This window comes from Propithecus coquereli, unplaced genomic scaffold (assembly GCF_000956105.1).
Source record: "Propithecus coquereli isolate 6110/MARCELLA unplaced genomic scaffold, Pcoq_1.0 Scaffold40, whole genome shotgun sequence".
Taxonomy (NCBI): domain Eukaryota; kingdom Metazoa; phylum Chordata; class Mammalia; order Primates; family Indriidae; genus Propithecus; species Propithecus coquereli.
Window position 1 is genome coordinate 4,956,396 of NW_012149730.1, and position 24,754 is coordinate 4,981,149.

Below are 24,754 nucleotides of genomic sequence, written 5' to 3' on the forward strand. Positions count from 1 at the left end.
TAACCTAAACATCTATACCCCTATAATATGCTGAAATAAAAAAAAAAAAAAAGATTGAATGCTTTTCTTTTTATATGGAAAAAAATTTACAACTGACGAAATTCTCAATTTATATAACCAAAAAATGTATCATCAATAAAATATTACTTCTAATGCTCAATGAAGAAAGGGACAGTAGATATGTTCCTCTTTGTGTGGAGGTAAGCATACAGCTTCCAGTCACTTTTTATATTAAAGGGTGAACATAACAGAGAAAATGTCAAATTCTTTATGACTTATGTGGTCAAGGTTAATGTTAATTACATTTGTTGAAAGTGCGTAATTCTCAATTTTTTGGTAACAAACAAGGAAGTTTGCTTTAAAAGTGATTGTCTTATGTAAAATCTAGTCAAGACATTTAATTAACAGTATTACTCTCTTGCCCGATTTTAAAGTCCAATAGAGACTTCTCTGAGAAACAAAAAGCTGCAGGACAAAATAGATTCATCTTCAACATTCCCTGCATGTAGGTACAAACACCATAACTGACATAAAGAGGTTGAATTTACAGACTTAAACTTCTGAAGTTCATAGAAAGGCTCTTAGCAATAATCCCATCAGTGGAACAAAACATAAATACCATCTAGACTATTCAGAAAGCCTTTGAAAGCACTCACAATAGAGGATCCCTCCCCTTTTTAAAATGCTATTCTCTGAAAGGGTTTTATTTGTAAATGATTTTTTCTGGAGAAGACTTGAAGGTGACTTGTGTCCTCAAATTACATTTTAATATGATAAAAACATTTCCAAAGAAATATAAAATTTTATAATAATGCATAGAAAAACTTCAATCTTTTTGTCTGAAATACTCTAAAGAGAAAAGAAAGTGTATTATATATTTTAAAAATTTAAAGGGAGCTTCTCATGAAAAGATCCCAAAACACTCTAGTTTTTACCGTCTACCAGAAGGGCATAAAGACACAGCAGGAAGGAAAATTTGTCCACGTAAGAAAATTATGTTACAGAGGTTTAAGTCCAGGCATTCCAGCTAATTTTTTTCCTTACGCATTTTTAAGTTATGTGGTCAGGGATTGTAACTTCAATGACAGCAAAGATGACTATTTCTGCATGCAATAAATTTTTTTAATGGAAATAATTGTGTTATAGGTTGCAACAATCATGAAGAGGATTTGTAATTCTAGCATTCAGTTCAGCTAAGGATGTAAAAGAAATGGTTGTTGCCATCTAGATTTGTACGTCATGTTACACCCATTACCTCTCACTTCCCTTCTTTCCATGCCTGATACCCAAACACCTTACCAACTACAGCCTCTGTGTATTTCCCTTCTGCAGGAAGAGGGAAGTACTGGTTTGGTGATGTGTTGCTGCCGTATCCCAGAAGAAAACCTTCAAGCTTTACGTTTGGACTTGGACGCAGGAACTTCAAGAGGATGGAGTCACTTGTGGTATTAACATGGACTTTTAGGCTTGGCCTTTTACCTAGCAAAGGGAACAAAAAAATACATGGCCGTTATTTCTCCTCTTTAGTATCCTATGCAAATTCCCAGCAAGGATTAGTTGCTAGAGTCATCATTGTCCGAAGAAATATTATCAACTCTGTCACTCAGTGTCACGGCATGCACATCCAAATGCCTAAAATGTAGTCATTTTATTTGACAGCAAAGAAAATGCACTTAATTACACAAAGAAGCCTGGAATAAAAAGTAAAATCTTAGGGGTTCAATATTCGGTAGTTTATTATCAGGCAGGTAGGTGGAATTTGGGCTATTTTGGCTATACACAGTTGGTCAGAACCTTCGCTTTATACACCTTGTCTGGGTATAGTGAAAGGACCTGGATTTTCTGATTGGTAAAATTGAATTATTACCACTTGAAACCCCTGAGCCTCTTCTGTGCTGCTATTGGATAGGGTCAGAGGGGAGGGAAGAGAAGGTTTCTGGCTTAGGGGTAACTGAGATGGTAGAACAGGGAGTGCTGGAAGGCAGAGAAGGGTTGAGGAGAAAGATGGTAAGTTCCACTGGGAGCTGCTGGGTCAGTGAGACAACTCCACGGAGACGCCCTACAGTGAGTTGAATGATCTAAGTGTCGTACTCAGGACTGGAGTGCAGATCCATCCAGGTGTCATTAGCTTGTAAGTAATGACTGGATGAACTTTCCCAGAGAGACTGGAGGCTGAAAACAGAGCCCCTACTCAAGTTCTCAAGACTTTTTAACTGCCAAGGCAACAGGGCAAATAATCATACTAAACAAACATCTTGACCAAGCAGTGAGGAAACACATTTCGTCTTGTCTTTGGAGCCAGAAGGAACCTGGTTCGAACCCCATCGCTGTGACTTATTTGTCATTGTGGTCCCTGGCAACTTACTGAACATGCTTGAGCCTTAGCTTCTTGGTTTATAAATGGTGAATAACATCTGCCTTCTAGCTGGGTTGTTTACAAAGATTAGTTAGTGTAAATAGCACAACCTTAAAGCTGGCATGGAGTAAGGGCTTACTAATACAAGTCTACAATCCTTCAGCCATGATTCAAAAATCTAAATAACTTTGTATTTTTTTTTGTAAGTTCATCTCAAACTCATCTGGTAACAAACCGCAGTAAGAACCATCATGAGGCTACTTAGTCTTTCTTTAATCCCACTAGTGTGACTATCACATGTTTCTTTGAAGAAAGGTGTTCAGTTCAATGGTGCTGATCAGGACCCCACTGAAGAAGTTGTGTAATATGTGTTCTAAACATCCTAATCTTTTCTAACTGCCCCCTGAATTCCAAATTTCTGAATTCCAAAATGTGTCAGGCCTCAAGGATTTTAGATAAAAGATTGTGAATCTGAATTATTTTCTTTTTTTATTCCCAAAGATTTAATGTATTTAAGGTATTTTGCCTATTGACAAGCCTTCATCTACCAACTTAATAATTCACATTCTATTTCTTGTTAATCAAAAACTTATATTGTATAAATACCAATCATCACATCTATACAGCAGGGGTTCCCCAAGACCATCACACTGAATTTATTATACTCCAGCAAAATTCAGCCTGGACAGCCTCAATATAGCTACATAAAAAATTCAATTAGGCCTTTGGAAAAAGAAAATAACCTTTCTTGGATACTAGGTTGTGGGAATTATTCATACCTCAACAGCTAGGACTATAGTTTTCATGTATGTGCAAAGTAATTTGTATTTTCCAAGAACTTGATGAAATTTTTATAAACTTCTTGAATCTCATATTACCATACTTACACCTGTGGAAAAACTGAAACTCAAAGATATTGGGTGGCTTACATAATATAATGTCTGAGAAAAGGATCTTATGGCTCATCTAAAACAATTCCTCCAAATGAAGAAATTGAGGTACCCTGTACATTAAATCATCCTGTATGTTAAATGTAGGGTCAAAACTGGATCTTGACTTCCCTGCTCTCTTTTCATTGAGAACTCAATTACCCGACAGAGTTAGTAGTGGCTAAGCCACAGACCAGAATGCTCGAGTTGATGCCAACCACTGATACTTTGTGCTAACTTTTCCAGGTTTTGATAAGGTGATTTATACTTCATATAAAACACAGATTTGTTTCTAAGCCAATGTTTTCCCTTTTTAATAATGTGCCTAGATTTACTCTAAATTTACTCCACCCTTCTCAATACAATGGAACAAATGTAAGTCAAGCACATTCTCTGCTACTTTAGGAGGTTATCAGGTCTCACAAATGTATCAAAACACAGCCAGCCTGTTTCCAAGACTTAGTTGGTAAGAAGAGTTTAAGAAATCTTGGTGTGCTTAGGCTGCACTCATATTTGACCAAGAGCCAAGAGTCACATCATCATCATCACGTTAGACCTTCGCTCATGGACTCTGGTCTGACGTACCACATTATTTCTCCCCTGGGAAAATGGAAAGGGCAGCTTTTTTGAGAAAAAGGAAGGCTGTGAAAAGAGCTATTAACCAACTGAAGTAGAAGTGATCTCACCTCTTATGCATAGAACTTTTCATGACTTCAGTCTTTCTCTTTTTTGGGAAACAATTTATGTCAACAAATACATCAACATCATATAACTTTTCAAATGTATTAGCATTTAGCTGTCCTACTTTCCCTAAAATTCCAGTTCATACTACTCTCTAGAGCTAACTTAAAATGTTCTGAAAAAAAAAAATACACATGGACAAATCTCACCTTAATACAGCATCAAAAACTTAATATGTTAAGACCATCATCCCCATTCTTTATGTAGTGCTAGTAACACAAATCTCTTCATTATTTTACCATGCATCACTTCTTCTCTTATTTTTCAACACATCTCCTTTGGTTTTGGCCAGTATAATCTGAAATTTTGCAATACATGTGAGGCCCTGGCCCTTCATCTTTGCTCAGGTCGTCTACCTGGTGTGGATTCCCTCTACCTGTGTTTTGCCTTCTCTACATCCCTTCACTCATCCAGTTATTACTCCACTGATACTTTCAGTAGTCAGCAAAAAGTTTAAGCAAATTTTTCCCCTTCAGTCTAAATAAATTTGTCAACTTTCCTTTAAATGAATATTTGGATGAATATTCAGTGACATTTTATATTCTTATTTCTCCAATATTTTGGGGATATATCTATATGCACGCTACATTAATTTTTAATCTTTGATTAATAAATTTATTTTCAGTGAGTAATTCTTATAATGGTTTGAACACTAGTCATGTAATGATAGTTATCTTTCAGCAGTTAGTATGAAGATCTCTGGTGAGTGACTTAAGACGGAGATAATAAAAAATAATATTATACAACATGACACAACCTTAACTAGTATGACTTCTTTAAGTAAAATGGTATATATATCACCCAGGAAACCCCAGGAGTATAGAGAAATAAGGGTACTGGAAGAATAGGCTTTATTGTATCTTATATGAGAAACAAAGCCTATGTCAACAAGAGTGAAAGAAAATAAAAAATGAATGTGAACGTTTTGGGGAAACCACACCAGTAGGCCTTAGAAAAAAAGATTGCATATTGGCAAAGTAGAATCTTGGATCTATGACAGTGGTTTCTAATCCTCTGATTGCAACACCTTAAGGCATATCTAAATATTACAAAGGGTGTTGTGAAATTCTAAAAAAAAAAATCTTTCAAAACAAAATTGAACTAATTTACTTTTAACTTTTAATTTTTAAAAGTAAATACTTGCCCTTCAGCATTAAAAACAGTGGCAAAGTGGTGAGACTAGAAAATCACACAAAAGTTAGAACACTGTAGGTTCAAAGAACTCTCTAGATCAACCAGAAAAAGTAGGTTGCTACTGTTGCTATGGGCACAACTGCTGGGCAGACATTTAATTTTGACTTCAAAATTCTGAGTGGCTGTGGTCAGTTTTATTCAAACTCTGCAAAGAAACATAGTTTGAATACATGGCACTTAGACCAGATAAGCTATTATGGACATCTCTGTGGACCTGTGAGAAAGGAATCACCCCTACAATCCATTCCGTAGGAGGAATTCTTTCATTTCTAATCTCTCATAAGGTTATCTTACACTTTACAAAATATTTCAGAATGTAGCCTAAATTGTTGATATCAAGTTGGTCCAGATGTTAAAAGTACTTCCTGGGAGAAATTGCAAGATATTAAAGCTCTCTTCTAAAAATAAAGGCTACTTATTAGTGTAGCAACAATAATTAGCTTATATGCTTTCAATTTTTAAAAACACTAATGAAGAAATTAGAAATATTTTAAATAGCAACTTTGGGCTTAAACCATACCAGGTATGGTATTAATTTCTATAAGATACTAAGTAAAAGAATAGTTATGATACTGATATCAATAAAATAATGACATTGTTTCAGGATTAAAAGCATAATCCTCTTCTTACCTAAAACATGTTCCTCTTTTTTTTTGCGCACTTTCCACTTACAGTGCCAACCTCTATACTTGCTCAGCCATTTATTTTGCTATACAAAATCAGATTTTCTAAGATATCAAAATAATGAAATAAATTCCCATCAATTGAGATATGGCATATACCTATTAAAGGACTTGTATTCAGAATATACAAAATAATTCTTTCTATTCAATAAGAAGGAAAAAAACTTAAGAAAAAGGGCAAAAGTTTTGAATAGATTCCTCACTAAAGGAGATACATGATAGCCAAGAAGCACATGAAAAGATGTTCAACATCATAGGTAGGGGTTGTCAGATGTTTTCTGTAAAGGGTCAGACTATAAATATTTTAGGCTTGGCAGGACAGATGTTCTCTACCGCAACCATTCAACTCTGCCATTGTAGCACGAAAGCAGCTATAGACATCATGCAAACAAGTGGACATGGCTGTGTCCCAATAAAACTATATGTATAAAAATAGGCAGTGGGCTGGATTTGGCCTGTAGGTCATTGTTTACCAACTCCTGGTCATCAGGGAAATGCAAATTAAAACCACAATGAGATACCATGCACATAAGAATAGCTAAAATTATAAAGACTGTCAAGAACAAGTAGAACTCTCCATAAATTTCGAGTGTGAATGTTAAATGGTATAACCACTTGGGAAAACTGTTGGGCAGTTAGCAAATAACATATCAATTTCATTTCTAGGTATTTACCAAGGAGAAATGAAAACGTAAGTCTGTGCAAAACCTTGTATGCAAATATTCAAAGTTGCACCAAACTGGAAACCCAAATATCCATCAACAGTTGAATGGATAAACAAATTATGGCTTATCCATACAATGAGATATGACTCAGCAATAAACAGAACAAATTACCTATGTATGTGACAACGTGGTTGAATCTCTTGTCTGGCATGCCATCGTGCCACTGCAGAATGACTGTGACTTTCTTCATCTCCACATCCACCTTAGACTCCACTTCACAGCACTGATGAAGTAGTTTTATATAGTGTCTAATATTATTATTCACCATTTAACAAATGGTACATATATAAAATCAGCAAGTCCTCTTTAGACATTTTTATGCTCCAGGAACTGAGAATGCCAGGTTTCAAATGTATTCTATGCTCTTCTTAGACAGTGGATTACGAGTGTAAAATATTCCAACCCTTTTATGGTTACATCAGCTTATTGAGGAGTTATGAAGATGTCACATGTCAAGTTTATGTATTAAGCAGGGCAGTTACTATCTGTCAACATATTCAAAACTTCCAGAAAATCATAGTTGATGGCATAGATTGTATTTAATTGAACTTCAGTCCTAATATACAAAAACCTTAATTTTAACACAAGATTTAGAAATAATTTAACATTTTATGTAATTCTTAGGAAGTCAAAATGGGATCATGTAACATAGGCTTTGGGTTCAACTGATGCCCCCTGTCTTGGTACCATGATCCCAGGAAAGGTGTCAGGAGGAAAAAGAAAATGATATGGAGTTTCAGTAATTTTGCTGTGACAGCCACAGGGTAAAGAGAGTGGCCAAAGGAAATTAGACAAGTATCTTTAGTTGTTTCTGATTTTTACATAAAAATGTGTAATATCTAATCTACTAAACAGACTAAATACTACACGATTTTTAGCATGGCTTTTTCTTACCAACAACCTGAAAGCCAGTGATGCTAGTGGAAATTTTCCATAATTAAAAAAAAACATGGCAGCTTTAGTTAAATACTTTAAGAAGAATGCAGATTAAATGTTGTTATTAATATTAGACATTATAAAAACTGCTTTCACCAGTGCTGAAATGACGAGATACTTGAATGAACTTCCATCAAAAGGAGAGTCTAAGGTGGTTGTGGAGATGAGGAATGTCATAGCCCATTCTTTAGAGGCATGATGGCACGCCAGAACAAAGTAGAAGGAATCAGATTGCTTTGGTGGCAGTGGTGATGGTGGGGTGTGTATGTTTATGTGTGTGCATGCAGAATTATAATTAAGAACACTCATAGAGTAATTGCCAGGTCAATCCTTTCTAAATTTCAAGTTCTTACATTCTAGCTATCAATTTCGTATATCTCATGGTACCCTGATTCTCTGGATCTCCAGACTGAAATCCTCTCTCAAAATCTCACAGATTCTCTATCACTCTCTTCCAAACTCTTTGCAAATGGAGGCCCAATAGAGAATTTCTGAGAGCTTGCAAAGAACCAGTGTGCAGTAAACATGTAGCTTCTTTATAACATGTGTTACAGAAAGAAGGATGTCACTAACAGTTGTTCAGGTTGTGCACTGCAAAACTCTAAGTGGCATCGTTCAATCATCTTTATCTGTGGCTATATATACATTAGCCACATTCACAAAGGCCATGCAAAAATGATTGCTACTTACACAAATGGGTGATTTGATAAGGATAGACAACCTGTCATTCCCTAACCTCTCCTCATAGGTCTCAAGCTGCCCCACTCAACCTGCCCTTTTTCCTACATGCCTTTGATTTTTATCTTCCCTGTCTCTTAATTCTGTTGTCACTAATAATAAGGGATATTGGTAGTAGAATGCCTGGTGTTGGCTGGATAGGAATTCAACTTCAAACGCTTTGGAATTGTGATCCCTAATTTACAAATGAAATTACTTCACCATGTATATATAAAACGCCAGATGATGAATAAATAAGAACAATAGAGGAAAAGAGATTCTGGGCATTCAGGAAATAGCGACTTAACAGCACACAGCTTTAGAGGTAGATAGAAAGCATCCCTATTTGTGTTCCATAAACATAAAGCTAAAAATATGAGAAAAAAAAATCCTGATAAAAATGAATAAAGCAAGATTTTTACAAATCTAAAGAAAAATTACATTTAAAAAATTCTACAAGAAGGTTGTAAGCCACATGGACAGCTGCCTCAGTGCCAGGAAATGGGGGCCTTTAAAAAAAAGTCAGAACTTGACTTTACTCATACGTGATCATATGTTAGCAACGAGCTCAAACTATTGCATTCAGTGATCTCTTCTCCAGGGCAAACAGAATAGCATGTTCCCTCTCCAAGATGCTTTGTTGTGAATCTGCCAGCTGGAAGACATGTTCCCATGTGCAAAATATACTTTCAGAATTCAGGAAATAGAAAGTCCCAGCTCACCTGAAGAGCTCCCCTTATAAAGCCACACCCAAACAATTCCCATAGATCTGTAACCTCTAGGAGTCAACTCGTTAGCTTTGTATTTAGGACATTATGGTCACCAAATACCCAAAAGATGTTTGCTATTGAATTTAGAAAGAAATGTCATTTTACCAAAAGTCTGAGGGGGGAAATCTTTTCTTCTTAATGGGGCACTTTATATCTGTTTGCCCAGCTGTTTGTATAAGTGAGTTCCATTTCAGCTAAAACAACCAGTTTCCACCTTGGTCAGAATTCCCAGTGCCCTGATTCCTCAGGCCAATACTTCACCGTCTGGTGACTTTGAATAACTGAATGAGACAGACTGAACCTGCCAATGTTGACATTTTAGCACCACTTGGCAAGGCTAATAGTTTTACCAAAGGAGCAGTAACTTCATTACCTACTTTGTAACCCAGCCAACAGCCAAGTAGGAAAATTACTTTAGTAGACTACCTTCTAAGTCAACAGTCTCTCCTTCTTAGGAAGACATTTCATTCTGAGGCATACACAGATGTTACGTGCACACGTTCCCTTGATCTCATTTTGCTAAAGTTACTCTTTAAAGTTTGAGGCATGCTGGGGTGTTTTTTTTGGGGGGGCGGGGAAGGGCAACCACATGCAATCAATGACCATATACAGGTATTTGCTATAAGGTAAGCAGGGCAGTGACATGGTTAACTTCAAATGACAAAAAAACATGAAATAAAATTTATAGTTGCCTTGGGGAATATGTATTTTTACTTATCTGCTTTTCATTTTATCCATTCATTAACTACTAAGTACTAGGCATTAGTGAGACAAATTCAAATATGGCACGTCTGAGTGCAAAGACTGTGCATTCTAGTAAATTAGACAGATGAATAAGTCAATTGTTTCAGTGTAGCATGATTAGTGCAATTAGCACAATACAGCTCTAAACCTGATAGAAGGAGTAGCAAGAAGATATGTATAAAGAAAATGTCCCTTTAGTTTTAACTAGTCACGAAAATAGTTTTTATTCTGTAAGGATGTGCCTAAGGCAGATAAGAAAGTAAAGGGGTAAATACTGAGATGTCAAAGTCTATTTTGTAATACTCTTGCTGTACCAGTTTGGACAATTGGTAGTTAGTTAGTATTTATTATCTTTTAGTGCATATAAAAGAAAAAGAAGAAACACAATCAGCTAAGGAATATAACAAAATTCATTCCCCTTCTTTTGGTTCTTTCCTTGATTTTCATGGAAATCCATGGAGATGATTTGCTTACATTCTCCTGCTATTTAAAGTAAGAAATAATGGCAAGAGGTGCTTCTGATGGAAGGTGGGATAGGCTGCATGCCAGAGCTCTAAAAGTGTGGTCCCCTAATTAAAGAATCAGCAACATCCGGGAACCTGCCAGAAGTTCAAATTCTCAGACCCCATCCAAGACCTACTGAATCAGAAATTAAGGGGTGGGGGCAACAATCTGTATTTCAACAAGCTGTTGAAATTCTAACGCATACTCAAGTTTGAGAACCGTTACTCTTTGTACATTCAGTGCATTGAAAATAAAGTTAATGGGCACAATGCCATTAGAAAGACATTTACAGATAGGCAGTACAGTATGCAGAAAAAAGACGTCATACACAACTCTGTTAAGTTTCCTATCAGGAGATTTTTACATATATTTTTGTTTTTGAACAAATTCTATAAGTAAGGGTTTTAAAGAATTGTAATTTCTGGAGACACACAAGGTAAAACGTTATGTTTGGAATAACACTGTGACTTCTGAACATCAGTTATGTGTCTTTAAACCTAACCAATCTATTTAGGGACTTAGAAGCAAAGATGAGTTATTTTTCCAACATTTTATTATAAAAAACTTCAAACATACAGAAAAGTTGAATTATGTAGTGCACATTCATACAATCACTACCAAAAGTCAATAGTACTATTTTACTTGTTTTTATAATATATTTTTCAATCTCTCCATCCCTCTAGCCATTATTCAATCCATCTTACTTCTTTTTTTTTTTTTTTTTGAGACAGAATCTCACTCTGTTGCCCTGGCTAGAGTGAGTGCCGTGGCGTCAGCCTAGCTCACAGCAACCTCAAACTCCTGGGCTCAAGCGATCCTCCTGCCTCAGCCTCCCAAGTAGCTCGGACTACAGGCAAGCGCCACCACGCCCGGCTAATTTTTTCTATATGTTTTCAGTTGTCCGATTAATTTCTTTCTAATTTTAGTAGAGATGGGGTCTCGCTCTTGCTCAGGCTGGTTTCGAACTCCTGAGCTCAAACAATCTGCCTGCCTCAGCCTCCCAGAGAGCTAGGATTAGAGGCGTGAGCCACCGCACCCGGCCCATCTTATTTCTTAATGAATTTCAAGGTTAAATTGCATGTCAGCACTCTTGACTCCTAAATCCTTCAGTATGTGTATCATTAACTACAGTTTAATATTTATTTATATTTTTCTTTTGAGATAAAATTTACATACAATGAAATACATAAATCTTAACTATACATTGCTGATTTTTTCCAAATGCCATACAGCTATGTAACCCAAACCTTTACCCAGATTTATAATATCACCATCAGGCCAGAAAGCTTCCTCATGCCCCTACCCAGTTCATTTCCACCCTATCCTCCCAGAAACAACCATTGTTCTTATTTTTACTACCACAGATTAGCTTTGCCTATTCTAGACTTCGAATTAAATAGAATCACACAATACGTAGTCTTTTATGTAAGGTTTCTTGCACTCATTATAGTATTTTGGAGATGTATCTATTTTGTTGCATGCATCAGTAATTTTTTGTTGCCACTGAATAGTATTCAGTTATTAAAACCAGCATTTTTATATCTTTCAGTTGTCTTCACAAAGAATCATCCTCTCTTGAATGTACTAATTTTTTAAAATATTGATTATATTGTAATAAAATTTTTCTAAGAAGGGAAAATTATATATGCATATTTTTTCTTTCTATTTTTTTACATAATGCTGTTATTTACCAGGAGAACAAAATTATAACTTGTCTATTGACAATAAACACTTAATGATACGCTTAAATAAGTGTTTAATGGTAAATGCACACAAAACCATAGAATGATTTCATCTTCACTGAAAAGATAAGTACTGGACACTGATACTCAAGATCTCTGATACCTTTCCCACTTACTCCCGGTTGATAGGAGTAAGCTTCTCTTGGTAAGTGTAATATGGACTTTCTTATGTCTAAGAATGATTTTCACCAAGGTGAAAATGGAAAAATTTAAACCATGTTTCATAAGAAAAAAATTGTTTGTCCTTATGATTCTCAGAATGATCAGATACAAAAAAACCAACCAACCAACCAAACAAAAAAACCCAGGCACACAGAAAATATATCATTCTAATTAATATCATTCTATTTGGGTAATTTTCCAAAAGGTAATTTTCCTTTTTCTTTTCTTCTCCCAATAAATCCAGTTTGAGCACTCTTATAAATTACGTTGACCAAATAAAAGTTTTAATTTAATCAAAGTGTTTCTTTGACAAAAATAAAAAAATGCTTAACTTCTACCAATACTGTAAGATGTCCTGCACGTACAAGATTAAATATTTCCACCGTGAAAACATTGCTCTAGGGAGCAAATTGGAAATACTCTTGATAAAAATAAAAATTGCGCCATCTTGTAAAAAAACATTGTCAAACAGTCAAAAAAAAAAACTGTCTTAAATAAATCTGTTTTTGTTGTTGTTGTTGTTGTTGTGAGACTAAATTGTTCAGGCTGGTCTAAAATTCCTGGCTTCAAGTGATCCTCCCACCTCAGTATCCCAAGTAGTTGGGATTACAGGTGCAAGCTACCACATCTGGCTCCTTTTTAAATTTTTTTCAAAGTCTCACAAATAAAAATATGAGATGAGGTTGGAACCAATGGTTTCATCCATCGTCATTGCTTGGACATTTGGAATCTTCATGAATTATCTGTAAATTTTTTAGTTCATAAATAACCAGTGCTGATGGTATGCAGCTATTTATTCTGAGATTTCACAGCATCAAAAGTTTTACATGGGCTAGAGGAAAATGGCTAAACCATCAAGAGAGTGTGGCCAGGTGGACTCATGTACTTAGGCAGAGTGAGCAGTGAGACTTAAGGAAGCTCTAAGAAAGGCCATTTGCTATCAACCCCACTTTGGGTCATCCCTTTTTAATACATTGTGTAAGAAACAGGAGATCTTGGCTCACCTGTTTTATCTAAGGCTCATTTTTCTCCTCTGTAAAATGAATTCAAGAATCCCAAATCCATTCTCAATCTAATATCCAAGAATATCTCTAACATCTGATCTAGATAAAATATTCCTATTAAAATGCAAGAAATTCCAAATAAATCAGAAAATAAATTTTTAATGGGAACACTATCCTAATAATTTCCACATAATATTTATTTTTCATGGGACTTCCAAATTGTACTTCAAATATGAAAAAAAGAACAAATATTTTCATAGGCACGTGGAAGGAATGCATGTGACTGTCACATATAATTTTTAACAGCTTTAGTAAGATATAATTTATATCCCATTAAATTCTCCCATCATAGTATACAGTCCAATTATTTTTAGTAAACTTATAGAAGTTACTAAATTTTTTGAATTTACTAAATCTACCACAGTCCATTTTGAGAACATTTCCATTACTCTAAAACATTCCCTTGTACCTGTTTATAGTCAACTTTTGCTCCCACCCTTGGCTCCAGGCAACAAACCACTGGTCTACTTTCTACTTTTCTGACTTTTCTGGAAATTTAACATAAATGGACTTAGACAACATGTAGTCTTTTGCATCTGGCTTCTTTCACTCAGCGTAATTTTTATAAGATTCATGCACACTTGTTCTATCACTTAGTTCGTTCTTTTTTATTGCTAGATAGCATTTCATTTTATGGATATGCTACATTTTATGTATCCATTCCTCGGCTAATGAATATTTGGATTGTTTCCAGTTTTTGGTTATTTTGAATAGTACTGCTATAAAAATTCATGTACAAGTCTTTGTGTGGACATATGTTTCATTTTGGGGGGTAAATACCTAGGTGTAAAATTTCTGAGTTGTATGGTAAGTTTATGTGTAACTTACTAAGAAACTTCCAAACTTTTCCAATTTTATATTAATTGTTAAGATTGTGAATATTAGTCTTGCTGGAAGACAACTTGAAGCTGTGATCATCCAGAAAATGAGCTATATTTTTTATAACTATCACTAAATATATGTTATATGATAAAATTAATTATTTTAAACCCTGGGACTTCTGTCTTTAGTCATTAATGAAGATGAGATCACTAATTTTATTTTAATACTTATTTCAAAATATGATAACTCTAATTTATCCAGAATGCAAGAAATAAGTTTTTTGTAAAAAAGTACAATGATCAGGGTAAATTGCTGAGCTGTCTTCTCAATCTCCAGTCATTGCAGTTTTAAGAATATTTTAGCCTATACTACTTATGTGAATATTTGTCCAACATAAAATTACTGAGTTCTGGAGAAATTAACTTTATTATCATTTATACGTAAACTTAAGGTGAAATTTGATATAAACTTTGACCTCATGAACCAAATACTTCAGCTGGTTTCTTCTGACTACGGAAATAAATAGCTATGTATAGTGACTTGAAATTTATTACTATTTTGATAATATTTGTCATTGTTTCTTTTTCATAGTTAGAATTAAAACATTTTGAATGCCTAAAATTTTTTCAATAATAAAATATTGAAATTTCTGATTATGTACATATCTGATATGTATATATTTCCTTACTGACATCTCTGATGCCATATGATTAATGGCAGTGTTTGAACTTTTGTAGATGAGAAAAAGAAAGCCAAAATAGCTTGGCATCATTGCCTGCTGGTCTGACATTATTAAAATTTCCCCATCTTGCATAGTGGATGTGGCCCAAGCTTAAGACTAGGCGCTTAAAATAGAACTTTATAACATTTACAAAGTGTTAGCAAAATCTTACTGAATGAACCCATTTGAAAATAAGTCTTCCTGGCTTTAAATTGCAGAAATAAGAAAGAAATCTGCCTCATCACTCTTTTTTCATGTGACAAAGTTGTTTTTTTCTTATATTTAGACCATAAGAGCTGCAGTGAATTTTCCTAACCCACTGAAAACTCTAAACTTGGAAAAGGAGAAATGAGACTGTCCTTTGAGTATTCCAAGCACTATCCACAGGCGATTTCCTTAGACACTGAAAACGTGAATACTTTAATTCCCACTGGTCACACTATACCACAATGTGGGTTGAATTAATTTAAATTAAGGAAGAGAGGCCAGGAGACACAATAGGGGACTGAAAAAGGTTGAAGTTGAGATAGTAAAAGCTGTTAGGTAGAAAAAGCGATGAAGCTGAGAAAGATAAAGAATAGTGCACGAGGCAGCTTATCGACAGCAGGAAACAGACACGTGCGAGCACCGGAGTAAAAATCCAAGATCACACGGCTGAGGTGCCCAGACCTCCATAGTCCATAACTGCCATGACCTGAAGGACAAAACAAATTTAATGGATGGGTAGGAATTAATCAGCCACACTGTAAATGTGCACATAGGGCGGGGAGGGAGGGCAGGAGCAACACTCTCTGGCATGAGGAATAGCATGAGCAGAGGCACTGAGGGAAGAAGTAGGTAGGGAATTAAAAGCTCCTGAGGAAGGTCAATGTGGGAGGTGTGATGGGTTAAGGAGTGTGCAATGGAGCTGTAGAGGACAGAGGACAGAGGGATCAGATCATACAGGGCCCCTGCAGACTGCAGTAAAAGATGTATCATTGTGTTAGAAGCAAACTTAAATTATTTTCTCCCACTAAGCTGCACAAACACACACATCCCCAATTTCTGAGAAATGAATAATACAAAATTCAAATCTTAGATGATTGAAAAGTACATACGTGATAGAAATGTTGCCTCACAATCTCTTAGCAACAAGCAACTCAAACGCTTGGGGAAAGATCTGATTTAAGAAGGAAAAAATATGCTGCTTTTTTTTGAGTGAAAAACAACAAAGATATTTTACAACAGATGACAGTTTAAATAGAACTAAATCAATACAGGTCCCTTCTGCAAACAGAATGTGTTATTAAAATCAGTTGTTATTAATTCTATTCTTAGCCTAAAGTTAAATGAAAATAAAGCAATTGGTGCCTACATTGGCAGGACAGCCTGAGAATTATGCTGCTTACATCTTACCGTGTGTTTCTGTGTTTCCCAAATCACTTCATTTCGCTGTCCATCCCAGGCTGGTAGCACATTTTCGTCTCCCTCTCCTCCACTCCAATACCAATTCCTACATTGACTTTTTAACTTAAAAAATTATACAAATAATACTGGTTCAGTATCCCTCAACCAAAATGCTTAGGACGAGAAGTGTTTCAAATTTTGGATTTTTTCAGATTTTAGAATATTCCCACTTTACTGGTTTAGCATCCCAAATCCAAAAACCTAAAATCTGAAATGCTCTAATAGGCAATGTCCTTTGGGCATCATGTCAGTGCTCAAAAAGTTTCAGATTTTGGAGCATTTCATATTTCAGATTTTCAGATTTGACATGCTCAACCTATAAACATTTATTTTAACAAAAATTTAAAAGAGTTGCAAAAGAGAACTTTTTTAAAAAATCCATTATCTATATGGATTCTCTGCATATAGCTACTATGCAGAGAGATCATCTGGAAAGATTTTTTTTATATGCCCTTCCAGATATTTTTTCCTGGGTATAATACATACAACAGTTTACAAAAATAGGGTTATATTCTAAGTGCTATTTTATAATGTACATTTTTCTATCATAAATATAGCTCTAAATCTTTATTAGAATGACTATACTATCTTTTAATTAATTCATAGGTGTCTTCCTCTGATGGTAGATAAGCGTCCCCATATCATCTCTGTGAGTTAGCAGAGTGTAACAATTATCTCAATAAATTCACAATTGAATTGATCTTTATAAAATTTGGCATTCATTTTAGGGACAAGATATTGATCTTATGAAGTTTGAGCCCAGTTTTTTATCACAGTGTAGATCTGTCATGTTGAATCTGTATGACAATGAGATGAGTTCATTATACCATCTATGGGATTATTGCTAACAATTTTTGTCTCTGGGAGTGCTGATGTTTCCGTGTCCTTGAGATTCTTTGTCTGATCCTATAAGGAGTGATGCTTTAAAGAGGCAGGACTGTGTAGGAGGAGGTAACAGGCCACAGGGGCCAGAAAACAAGTCCCAAGTTAAACCCACAACTGCCTTTCTTATATGAATAATTCATTTTCTATAACTACCCTCTCGGAGTTGCTGGGAACATTAAATGAAATAGTCTGTGACAAGCAGTTTCTGAACTGTGTGGCTCAGCAATGGTTGTGACTGATCTGACCTTATGCATGAGTTCTTTATGATTTTAGTGCACTTTGAATTTTTAAAGTTCCTTGTATTTCAACCAAAAATTTATTCTATAAATATACATGTAGTTTATGTGTAGATTGTAAAACTACACAAGGACACTGTCCCTGGCACAGTGCGTGGCACAGAAAGGACATTCAATAAATATGTTTTGAATGAACAAATGCAATACTTTTTTAAAGTGGAAAATATTGTGTTTGATAGGAATTAATACTACGATAAATAAATGCTTCTCCTCAAAGAAACTGGATTGTATTGGAAGATATAGACTTGTAAGAGTTATTATTCAATACACTCAATAAATTTTACATAGAAGAGTGAGCCACATGCTGAGGTAATTCAGAGGAACACAGACTAATTAGAAATGGGTGGGTCAGGAATGGTGTCATAGAAGAAGTGGCATCTGATTTGGGTCTTGAATGTCAAGAGGGACTTGTCCAGAGAACAGGAGGAAGGGAATTTCAGACTGAAGAAAAGCAAAGTTGTGTTGAGGTGTTGATATCTGTGATCATTCCTTCCACAAGCCATTATGTAAGGCATGAGCTATCAAAATCTCTTTTTGGTCAAAACACTCTTTTCATCCACTGTCTAAATCAAAATTAATATAATATCATAAACATATGATGCCCTTTCATAGCATTCTCACAAGGAAACCTTTATTCTGAGTGGGGTTTTATTACCAGGGGCTGTAACCATCAAAAAAAATACATGTACTTTTTCTCTGCGTGTCCATCCCAGTATGGGCATCTCACTCTAATCATTCATGGAAACATGATGTCCAGTTTCATGGAGATGAGGCGGGTGAAAATGGGAAGTGGTCGGGAAAAACGACACTAATCTCAGCATACCAAATTCAACTGAGGATATGAAGATGTACCCAAGTCCTTTCTAAAGAGAAATGGTGGACAAATTCTTGTTTACCTACCACAGAACTGTTCACAGGAGAGTAGCTAAAAATCTATTATTTCCCACAATAGCATTAGAACTAAACATTTGTACCCCTATAATACGCTGAAATAAAAAAAATCATCTTAAAAAAAATCTGAGACACATCCAGTGCCAATTAGAGAATCCTACATTTCAGATATTTATTTGAAGTTCCCATTCCTTATAATTTCTAGATAGCATTGCAAACCTTTGACCACGTTAATGCATGAGCTTTCCTGTGTGCACATGTGTGCACCCCCTATACACATACACAGTGATATCCTAGTTCTCAGTTTTCTATGAACTCTCCATCTCTCTCTCTTCTCTTCCTTTTCTGGCCCTCATCACTTCACAATTCACTAAGGTTCCATCTTTTGCTCCTTCAGAGAACTCCTTTACAATCAAAGCTCCAGTTGTAATTTAGCTGCTTAACTAGTAAGTAGCTTAGCTGACGCTGATATCTGCACCTCCATTGCTGAATACTCATTCAGATCCAGTCCTTCAGGCATCCTGAACCACTGACACTTTCATAGATGGTATCAAATCCCAACCATCACCATCTTCCTCAAAAAATAGTTTACTTCTCTACATTCCCTGATCTGCCACAGTCCTAGGCACATGAGTCACACTTGCAGAGTCATCTTTCATACCCTGCTATGAAACTGGCATCAGACAGAGATGTCCAAATGCAAAGATGCCCATGACTTTGCTTCACTATCATCTTGAGTGAAACAGTGCTTCTCTTCTGAAAGGCCAAACTTCTGAGAACAACAGGACTTTCTCTCTTTCACTTCTCCCTACTTAGCCTTGCCCTCTGCAATGCGGGTCATTTCAGAGCTCAACAATTTGGTTGTAACAGAAGACACTCTTAGGTACAATCTGTATGTAGATTATTGTTTCATATCATTCAAATAACTTACAATAAGTTGTAGATGAATCAATGTTTCCAGCCATTCCTATTTCACCTTCTTTCTTAGCCCCCTCCAATAAGACCACTGCTTATTATTTCTAGTTTACCCCATTTGTGTATGATTGAATAAAATCCCAGATCTTCCCGTTGGCATTCTTGTCTTTAAGGGAAAAAGGCATTTTATCTCTTGTCTACAAATAATTCCTTAAATTTTGGTCAAAACTGCCTTCCTTCTGATTCAATTCATCTAAAAAAATTATCTCTAAAGTTCAAGAGATCTATTATTATCCAACATGATGACGGTAGTTAATACAATGTATCACATACTTGAAAATTACTGGGTAGATTTTAAGTGTTCTCTCCACAAAAAATGGTATGTGAGGTAATTAGCTTGGTTAATTAACTTTATTTAGCCATTCTATAATGTATACATATTTCAAAACCTTATGCTGTATACCATAAATATTAATACATACAAATTTTGTCAATTAAAAATAAATAAGAAAAAAGATGTTTGTACATATACATGTACTGTATACTGCATCTTTTGTGCTAGAAAAAAATTAAACACCCTAATTATAATTTGGTATAAAAATACTGTAGAGTATGCTATTTGATCTATTAATATGTACATATATTATTTAGATTTTTAAAAATTAAAAGAAACAAGTATTTTATAAATGAAGAAAATTATTTTTAGGGAAAGGTCAGCAAGGCACTGCAGAAGACACCGGGATATAAAGACAAAGCCATCTCTACTTTGACTTTCTGGCTTCTCCTTTACACAATCTGGATAAATTTTCTATACTATTTTTCCTTTCATTTCTGTAAAATTCCACCTAGCTTCCCTCAGCTGCTTATTTGCTTTATTTTTTTCCCTGTTTCATCTCTCCATTTCCACTTTCTCAAATGTCATCCTGCATCCTCTTAGCGTTACCTTTGCTTCTTTGCACTCCCCAAACATACTTCTCCTCCCAAGCCCCATGTAGAATGGCATCGTGCCCTTTGGGGGAAACGCATCTCAGGGCCCCAAACTCTGGGCCAAGTGTCTTCTGTGACTGAATATTATCCATAGGCTTGGCCTGAAAAGACAAGCCAATCTTACCCATTTTTATACTAACCAAACTTATCACCTTTCCAATCCATCCTTCCCACTATTTCCAGGTTAATTATTGTACAATACTACTTTGTTATGTTACGTCTTACCCCTTCCAGGGTGAAAAAAAACAGTAGACAACTCTCTATTGCTCACAGAATAAATAAAGGTTAAAATAAGGCTATGCTCATAAATAGGAAAAAATAGACTATCACAAAATAATGGCGCAGAGACAGGCTAAATAGCATGTATGTAAAGATGAGTAAAACACTTCCTACCCTCACCCATCAGTAGTCAGGGAAGCTGGTCTCTAAGAGTTAACTCTAACACACAATAAGGGCTATAAGCAAAATGTTACATTTGCAAAGGAAGAAAAGGATTTTTCTGAAAAATGGAAGAAGATACTTTTAGGAACACTTCTCAGAGGAAGTAATACTATTTTTGCCCTCAAGAAGATTATCAGACAGTTGGAGAGCCCACTGCTATACAAAGCAATGTTTGACATTTACTGAATTTAAAGGGCATGAAGATTATTCTCTGGGAAAGGTTCATGGGGAAGGTGGGACTTCAGCTCGGCTTTGAAAATAAGAGTCAAATAAAAGGCAGGCCTTCGAAGAACATTTTAGGAGAAAAATGGTAGAAGCAGAAGGCTATGTTAAACTGCAAACTCTGTACATAATTATAAAAAGCAAATAGACTAGTTTAAAATTGAAGGATCATGTTCATAGATACTGGAAACCTCAGAGATAGGAGGGACTTAAGAGTAATTGTATCTGTTCTCCCTCCCTGGCATGGTGACATGAGACAGATACACTGGGACCAAGCTGTAGATTACTCCCAGAATGAATTATCTTTCTCCCTCCTAAACACGAGTTCATTTAACAAAGGCCCAGATACAGTGATCCTAGGTACCACATTTCTGGTGTTCATCAGAACATTTTCCTCTCAAACACAGGCATTTAGAAAGACACATGAAATATTTGTCTTTTAGAAATAATTCAGTAGTCATCTGAAAGACTTACTGTTATTTTCTAATGTGGCATAAGAAACCAAAACTTGGAATCAGCATTACAAACAAGAAGCATTAACTTCAGACCAAAAAGTCAACAACTCTGATTTTTTCTGGCAAAATTATAAAAAGGATGAAGAGGGCTGGGAATCATGAAATCTTGGAATTGCCCTTTGGATGGAATTTCACTGACTAGCCATTCGTCACGGAATCACTTCTAATCATTTAAGGATTGTTTTCACTTACATGCTCTCCCTAAATTCCCTTTATTACATTTATTTTTAAAATGGCTATTCCTTGGTTGCCTCTTCTCTTTCCTTATCCCTTTCCTCTGTAATTCCCTGTTATAATTCATTTAAATAAATGAGGCAGCAATAAACTGACTATATTAAGGAATTATAGGTACAGTTTCAGCCACTCCCTTCAAAGACATGTGGTATGAGACCAAACAAGATCCAAACAGTTTCATAGACATTTTTTACATCACACACGGATGACGGATATTCATGAAAATCTCATCTGTTTGAGAGGCAAGGGATTAGTCCCCCTGTATGAGTACTCATGGGGTGGCAAACCCTTTTCCTCTACAATCCTGGGCCCCAATTGAAATGCCAGTTAAATGGTCATATAAATCAACAAGACCAAAAGCACACATGTGGAAAATTCCTTTCAGCTCTCATTATTATCAGACATGGCATGTTTCCACCAAGCCTAGGGCAAAAGTAAATGTGTTTGTCATTCCTTTCATTTTTTAACTTTTGTTTTATTTTTGTTTTTTTTTTTTTTTTTACAGAATCATAACACTCAGCTTGTAAGGGAGTGGGCAGGGAAACTAAGACATGTCTCCCCTCATAAAATCAGCATAAGCTCTCCATAATCACACAAAGAGCAATAAACATATATGTCATTAGGCAGAAGTGGTGGTTTTGATGTTGAGAATACCAGCTGCATATTTCTAGCATGAGGGGCCCACTGTCTGCCCAGTAAAACACAGATCTGGCCCAAGAAAGAAACACAGTGGTGTCCCTGACAGAGGTCCAAGTACGATATTCCACATCTGTCAGATGGGTGTTACAAGAGCATCATCAGAGCAAGGCAAGGCACAGGGCTGGCCCAGACACTCTCTTTCCTTAAGATGGGTGGACTTTAAAAAAAGTAAAGATGAGCTTTACCATCACAACTGATTGTGTTGACCCAGTTTCATGCAAAGGCAACATGTTCATTGTGTGACTTTTTTCTCCCTGTAAATGATATTGGAAGATTTTCATACATTTAGCAACTGTATTCACAACCATATTATATGTATGACCTATGTGTTTCTCTTCTTCACAATATTATTAAATTACACTGTTCTCTGCTTAAATTCTACATTACTTGGATATTTTTATATTTCCCATTTTAAAGACATCTTCTGATTAGAATTATACAATAACAACAAATAATAGTAACAACAATACTTTATATATGGAATCTTTTGCATCTCTGGACAAAATCTGTAGGGAAAGTAGGTTTTTTTTTTTCCTTAAAATCATTATGGAAACTCAATCACACATTCATTCAACAAATTTTCATTGAGCATCTAGAATATGCCAAGCTATCTTCTACAAGCTAGAATAAAACAAACAAAAACCCATGATTTTATTGAACTTACCTTCTAGTAAGAAGAGATGGAAAAAGAAAAAATAAGTAAGACATGTGATGTATGAGATTATGGGGCAGATAGCACTACAGTCTCTTGATATCTGTTTCCCCTCATATTCTGGGCACATGAAAGGAGCATACATGTCTGTCTCCTTAAAATTACTTATGATCGTGTAAGTACTTCTTACTATTAGGTTTACACAAAAGGGACACATGCCACTTCCAGGCCAATGCAATCAATTATCAGGGCAAGATCCTCCAGCTCTATTCTTTTCCTCTTGCAAGTAGGAAACTGATCAGATGCAGCCTGGGTCCTGAGTGACTGCAAAGAACAGAGGCCCCGTCAGATTCAATAAACACGTGATTGAGCAAAAAGCATACTTTTGTTAACTTTAATCCATTGAGATTTGGTGGTTATTTGTTACTGAGGCATAATCTAGTCTAACCTGATTAACACGTACGGCAGTAAATGCCATGGAGCAAAGAAAAGCAGGGAAGCAATCGGAAGGATCGGGGTGAGGAGGACAATCTTTGACAGAGAGGACAGAGGAAGCTTTACATTAGGACAAAGGCCCAAATAAAGGGAGGAGGAGAGTCATTCGGATATTTGGGGAAGGAACATTCTAGGCTGAAGGAACAGTATGAAGTATGAAGGCCCAGAGAAAGGAACATGCCTGGTTACAGAGGTTGTAGGAAAATGCGCAAGGAGGAAATAGGAAGAGGTGAAGCCGGAGGGAACCAGGCCAGACTGATAGGGCCGTATAGGATGTTGGGCAGAGTTGGGCCTTTGCTCTGAGATGGTAAGTTATTAGAGGATTTTGAGCAGAGAAATGATAAGATCTGATTTATATTTTACCAGGATCACTTTGGATGCTGTGTTAAGAATATCTAAGAGGAAAAACCATTGAGACCAGTTTGGGAACAATAGCAGTAATCCGGGTCAGAGATGATGGCAGTTGGAATCAAGGTGGAAAAGAATGTGAGCAAAATAGAGACCTGAAAATTCCGGATAAAACTTCAAAGGAAAGCTGAAAAGATTTGCTGATGAAGCCAACATGAGAAAAAAGGAGCTACAGATGTCTCCAACTTTTTTGACCTGAGTGAATAGAAAGATAGACCTGTCTTTAACTGAATTGACAAAGATTACAGGAAAGTTTGGGGCAGAAGGCATTCAGGAGCTTGGTTTTATACTAAATCTTAAGTGTATATTAGAAAACCAAGTAGAGAAATTAAGTAGGGAGTTGGATAAATGGGTCTGAAGTTAAGGGGAATAGTCAGGGCTGGAGATATAAATTTTCCACTTGTGAGTGTTATTGATAGTATTTAAAGTCATAAGACTAAATGAGATCACCAAGATAGTGAAAGGAGATAGAAGAGAGGAGAGATCCAAGGGCTCAGTCTTGGGTCACTCCAATGCAAGAGAAGAGAATGAATCAGCAAAGGACACTGAAGAGCAGCCAGTGAGAAGGAGGAAAAGCAGACAAATGAGGAAACTGGAGCCCAGAGATGTTACACTTCTTGCCAGGGGAGCGTCAAACCTTAACTCTGACCCTGGGCTCCCCTGCTCAGCTCAGCTCCTGATGCAGAGAATTAGTGCTGGGACTCAGCATACCGCTTATTATTATTTGTGAAATCTCGCATAAAAATAGTCCAAATTCAGAAACGTGTGGCTGACGCTACAAACAATAAATGGACTAAGAAATGAAAAAGAGAACGAAGGAGAGATAATATGAGTGAGAAAGAGAGAGAGAGAGACAAA

At 35.8% G+C, this 24,754-nt stretch overlaps 1 protein-coding gene across 1 annotated transcript in view; it reads right to left on the bottom strand.

The window, feature by feature from the left end:
* ABI3BP (ABI family, member 3 (NESH) binding protein) overlaps positions 1-24,754 on the bottom strand; it is a 230,812-nt gene that overhangs the window by 177,269 nt on the left and 28,789 nt on the right. Inside the window, exon 2 of the mRNA XM_012652849.1 lies at positions 1,300-1,479. Coding sequence (XP_012508303.1) covers positions 1,300-1,479 — 180 coding nt within the window. The remainder of the gene's footprint in view (positions 1-1,299; positions 1,480-24,754) is intronic.